Source organism: Corvus brachyrhynchos, unplaced genomic scaffold, assembly GCF_000691975.1.
Source record: "Corvus brachyrhynchos isolate BGI_N302 unplaced genomic scaffold, ASM69197v1 scaffold617, whole genome shotgun sequence".
Classification (NCBI taxonomy): domain Eukaryota; kingdom Metazoa; phylum Chordata; class Aves; order Passeriformes; family Corvidae; genus Corvus; species Corvus brachyrhynchos.
The window spans coordinates 34,685-39,969 of NW_008239062.1; the positions used below are offsets into that span (position 1 = coordinate 34,685).

General features: G+C 59.7%; 1 protein-coding gene and 1 long non-coding RNA gene across 2 annotated transcripts in view; one reads left to right on the forward strand and one right to left on the reverse strand.

The window, feature by feature from the left end:
• Positions 1–5,285, forward strand: part of LOC103619115 (metal transporter CNNM4) — an 18,808-nt gene that overhangs the window by 6,492 nt on the left and 7,031 nt on the right. Inside the window, exons 5-9 of the mRNA XM_017739194.1 lie at positions 215–358; positions 434–571; positions 1,759–1,928; positions 3,173–3,310; positions 3,373–3,441. Of these exons, the coding sequence (XP_017594683.1) occupies positions 215–358; positions 434–571; positions 1,759–1,928; positions 3,173–3,310; positions 3,373–3,441 (659 nt within the window). The remainder of the gene's footprint in view (positions 1–214; positions 359–433; positions 572–1,758; positions 1,929–3,172; positions 3,311–3,372; positions 3,442–5,285) is intronic.
• Positions 4,660–4,941, reverse strand: LOC108447910. Its single transcript, XR_001863614.1, has 2 exons — positions 4,865–4,941; positions 4,660–4,690 (listed from the first exon to the last, which is right to left on the reverse strand). It is a non-coding gene; the product is annotated as an uncharacterized LOC108447910 (long non-coding RNA).

Sequence of the window (5,285 nt, forward strand, 5' to 3'; positions counted from 1 at the left end):
TCCCGTTCTGGCCATCTTGGGGACATCCTGGGGCCATCCTGGGGCCATCCTGGGACATCCTGGGACATCCTGGGGCCATCCTGGGGCCATCTTGAGGCCATCCTGGGGACATCCTGGGACATCTTGGGGCCATCCTGGGGCCATCCTGGGGCCATCCTGGTGCGCTGGGCAGGGTGGATGGGTCTCCCATTCCAACTCTCCTCCGTGTCCACAGGGAAATCCCACCTGGCCATCGTGCAGAAGGTGAACAACGAGGGCGAGGGCGACCCCTTCTACGAGGTGCTGGGGCTGGTGACGCTCGAGGACGTCATCGAGGAGATCATCAAGTCCGAGATCCTGGACGAGTCCGACACCTACAGTAGGTTCGGGGCTCCCCTGGTGGGTGGGGGTCCCTCCTGGTCCTCCTGGGTCTGACCCCCCCTGCTCCCCGCAGCCGACAACCGCAGCAGGAAGAGGGTGAACAACCAGAAGAACAGACGGGATTTCTCGGCCTTCAAGGACCCTGACAACGAGCTGAAGGTCAAGGTGTCCCCTCAGCTGCTGCTGGCCGCCCACCGCTTCCTGTCCACCGGTCAGTTTGGGTCCCTTTGCCTCAGGGTGCCCTCGGGGAGGAGCTGGAGGAGCTCAGAATGTCCTTGTGTCCCCTCTGGTCTCTCCGAGCATCTTGTGCAGGAATTTTTGGGTCTTGTCCCAACTTTTTGTTCTGTCCCCCACCCCAGAATGGGAGGGGACGAGGCTGGGCATCAGTGTCCTGGTCCCTCGGGTCTTGCTGGCTTCTTTGGGACCCCTGGGATGGACATCCTGGCCCCTCGGGTGTCCCACAGCATCCCAGGATGGACATTCCAGCCCTTTGGGTGTCCCACACCATCCCAGGATGGGAATCCCAGCCCTTTGGGTCTCATTTGCTTCTTTGGGACTCCTGGAATGGACATCCCGGCCCTTTAGAGTCCTCCAGGATGGGAATTCCAGCCCTTTGGGTGTCCCACACCATCCCAGGATGGACATTCCAGCCCCAAGGGTCTCCCAAACCATCCCAGGATGGAAATTCCAGGCCCTTGGGTCTCCCACACCATCCCAGGATGGGAATTCCAGCCCTTTGGGTCTCCTAAACCATCCCAGGATGGACATCCCAGCCCTTTGGGTGTCCCACACCATCCCAGGATGGGAATTCCAGCCCCAAAGCTCTCCCACACCATCCCAGGATGGGAATTCCAGCCCCAAGGGTCTTCCACACCATCCCAGGATGGGAATTCCAGCCCCAAAGCTCTCCCACACCATCCCAGGATGGGAATCCCAGCCCCTTGGGTGTTCCACACCATCCCAGGATGGGAATTCCAGCCCCAAAGCTCTCCCACACCATCCCAGGATGGGAATCCCAGCCCCTTGGGTGTTCCACACCATCCCAGGATGGGAATTCCAGCCCCAAGGGTCTCCTAAACCATCCCAGGATGGGAATCCCAGCCCCTTGGGTCTCCCACACCCCACTGGGACCCCCAGGCTGGACATCCCTGTCCCTCAGGGCTCCTTTGCCACGTTGGCATCCCCCAGGATGGGAATTCCAGCTCCTCTCCTCCACCAGGCTCAGCAGGGCCCCGTCCCTCCGGGATGATCCCATTCCCAAGGCTTTGCTGGAGCTGGGACTGGACCCACCACCCCAGGGGGGTGTGGATGAGGCCCAGCCCATTCCAGACCCCATCCCAAGGGATTCACCTTCCCCTGGAGGGATGGAACCAGCTCTGACCCCTCTCCCTTCTCCAGAGGTGACCCTCTTCACCCCCAACTACATCTCGGAGAAGATCCTGCTGCGGCTCCTCAAATATTCCGACGTCATCCAGGAGCTGAAGTTCGACGAGGAGAACAAGAAATCCCCGCGGCACTTCCTGTACTGCAAGAACAAACCGGCCGACTACTTCATCCTCATCCTGCAGGTGCTGGGAGCGCGCATTCCCCGGCATCCATCCCCCTGGCATGGCAATTCCAGCCCCAAAGCTCTCCCACCCTATCCCAGGATGGACATTCCAGCCCCAAGGGTCTCCTAAACCATCCCAGGATGGGAATTCCAGTCCCTCGGGTCTCCCACACCATCCCAGGATGGGAATTCCAGCCCTGTGGGTCTCCTAAACCACAGAGAATGGGAATTCCAGTCCCTCGGGTCTCCCACCCTATCCCAGGATGGACATTCCAGCCCCTTGGGTGTCCCACACCATCCCAGGGTGGGAATCCCAGCCCTTTGGGTCTCATTTGCTTCTTTGGGACCCCCAGGATGGACATTCCAGCCCCAAGGGTCTCCTAAACCATCCCAGGATGGGAATTCCAGTCCCTCGGGTCTCCCACACCATCCCAGGATGGGAATTCCAGCCCTTTGGGTCTCCTAAACCACACAGAATGGGAATTCCAGTCCCTCGGGTCTCCCACCCTATCCCAGGATGGACATTCCAGCCCCTTGGGTGTCCCACACCATCCCAGGGTGGGAATCCCAGCCCTTTGGGTCTCATTTGCTTCTTTGGGACCCCTGGGATGGACATTCCAGCCCTTTGGAGTCCCCCAGGATGGGAATTCCAGCCCTTCAGGTCTCCTACACCATGGAATTCCAGCCCCAAAGCTCTCCCACACCATCCCAGGATGGACATTCCAGCCCCAAAGGTCTCCCACCCTATCTCAGGATGGGAATTCCAGCCCTTTGAGTGTCCCACACCATCCCAGGATGGACATTCCAGCCCCTTGGGTGTCCTAAACCATCCCAGGATGGACATCCCGGCCCTTTGGAGTCCCCCAGGATGGGAATTCCAGCCCTTTGGGTGTCCCACCCTATCCCAGGATGGGAATTCCAGCCCTTTGGGTGTCCTACACCATCCCAGGATGGACATTCCAGCCCCTTGGGTCTCATTTGCTTCTTTGGGACCCGTGGGATGGACATTCCAGCCCTTTGGAGTCCCCCAGGGTGGGAATTCCAGCCCCTCAGGTGTCCCACACTATCCCAGGATGGACATTCCAGCCCCTTGGGTCTCCTAAACCATCCCAGGATGGGAATCCCACCCCTTTGGGTGTCCCACACCATCCCAGGATGGAAATTCCCACCCCTTTGGGTGTCCCACGCCGCAGGGAAGGCCATGGGACAGGGATCTCATCCCTAGGGATGTGGATTTGGATCGACGCCGTCTCTCCCCGGCAGGGCAAGGTGGAGGTGGAGGCTGGCAAGGAGTGCATGAAGTTCGAGGCGGGAGCATTTTCCTACTACGGAGTGATGGCCCTGAGCCCCGCTCCCGGATCTGGTGAGCGCCCCCAGACCCTCCCTGCCGCAGGGAAGGCCGTGGGACAGGGATCTCATCCCTAGGGATGTGGATTTGGATCGACGCCGTCTCTCCCCGGCAGGGCAAGGTGGAGGTGGAGGCTGGCAAGGAGTGCATGAAGTTCGAGGCGGGAGCATTTTCCTACTACGGAGTGATGGCCCTGAGCCCCGCTCCCGGATCTGGTGAGCGCCCCCAGACCCTCCCCGGGATCCCCGGGTCGGGAACGGGAGATTCCGGAGGTTCCGAACCCCCTCAGTGTCCTGGGGGACGGCACAGCTCCCCACGGAATCCTGGAATGCTTGGGACCACCCAGTCCCACCCCTACACCTCCCACTGTCCCAGGGGCTCCAACCCAGCCTTGGGCACTTCCAGGGATCCAGGGGCAGCCCCAGCTGCTCTGGCAATTCCAGCCCAGCCCCTCCCCACCCTCGTTCCTTCCCAAGATCCCATTTCAATCTCCCCTTTCCCACTGGGAAGCCGTTCCCTGTGTCCTGTCCCTCCATGCCTTGTCCCCAGTCCCTCTCCAGCTCTCCTGGAGCCCCTTCAGGCCCTGCGAGGGGCTCTGAGCTCTCCTCTGGGCAACCCTGCCACCCTCACAGTCAAAAATTCCATCCCAAAATCCCATCCGAAGCAGCCCACGGGATCCTGGAATGGTTTGGGGTGGAAGGGACCTTAAATCCCATCCCACTGAATCCCCTTCAATCGCCTTCCCCTGTCCCAGGGCGCTCCAGCCCGGCCTGGGGCACTCCCAGGGATCCAGGGATGGCCACAACCCCTCTGGGAATTCCCTCCCAGCCAGGAATTCCTTCCCAAAATCCCACCTATCCCTGCCCTCTGGGAATCCATTCCCTCCTCCTGGCCTTGCCCTCTGCCTGTGCCCCCAGCCCCAATTCCAGCCCCAATTCCAGGGTCCCTCTTTGCCCGGTGACGGGCGCTGGGCCATCCTCGCTGCCACCCCCAGGGTTGTGTCCCTCGTGTCCCCTCCAGGCCGTGCCAGCTCCTGGTGCCCACCCCGGTGCCTCTGGAGGATGGAAAACTGTCCCAGCATCACCCTTACCCCGCAGAGATCCTAAACCTAAACCTAAAGGGATTCCAGAAACCCATTCTGCCTTTAGAACAGGGCAGGAAATGGGAATTAGGGGCGGGCTCTTAGGAGGGCTGAGCCTTGGGGAGAACCAACGGGATCGGGAAGGTTGGGTGGATGATCCCGGTGTTTTTTACCCCGCAGAGATCCTAAACCTAAAAAAGGGATCCCATAACCCCATTCTGCCTTGAGAACGGGGTGGAAAGTGGGAATTGGGGGCAGCCTCTTAGGAGGGCTGAGCCAACGGGATCGGGAAGGTTGGGTGGATGATCCCGGTGTTTTTTACCCTGCAGAGATCCTAAACCTAAACCTAAACCTAAACCTCAACCTCCACGAGGGAGCTCCAGAAACCCATTCTGCCTTTAGAACGGGGCAGGAAATGGGAATTAGGGGCAGGTTCTTAGGAGGGCTGAGCCATGGGGAGAACCAACGGGATCGGGAAGTTGTGTCGCAGGATCCCAGCCCCTCTTATCCCGCAGAGATCCTAAACCTAAAGGGATTCCAGAAACCCATTCTGCCTTTAGAACGGGGCAGGAAATGGGAATTAGGGGCAGGTTCTTAGGAGGGCTGAGCCTTGGGGAGAACCAACGGGATCGGGAAGGTTGGGTGGATGATCCCAGCCCCTCTTATCCCGCAGAGATCCTAAACCTAAAGGGATTCCAGAAACCCATTCTGCCTTTAGAACGGGGCAGGAAATGGGAATTAGGGGCAGGTTCTTAGGAGGGCTGAGCCATGGGGAGAAACTATGGGATTGGGAAGGTTGGGTGGATGATCCCGGTGTTTTTTACCCCGCAGAGATCCTAAACCTAAACCTAAACCTAAAGGGATTCCATAAACCCATTCTGCCTTTAGAACGGGGTGGAAAGTGGGAATTGGGGGCAGCCTCTTAGGAGGGCTGAGCCAACGGGATC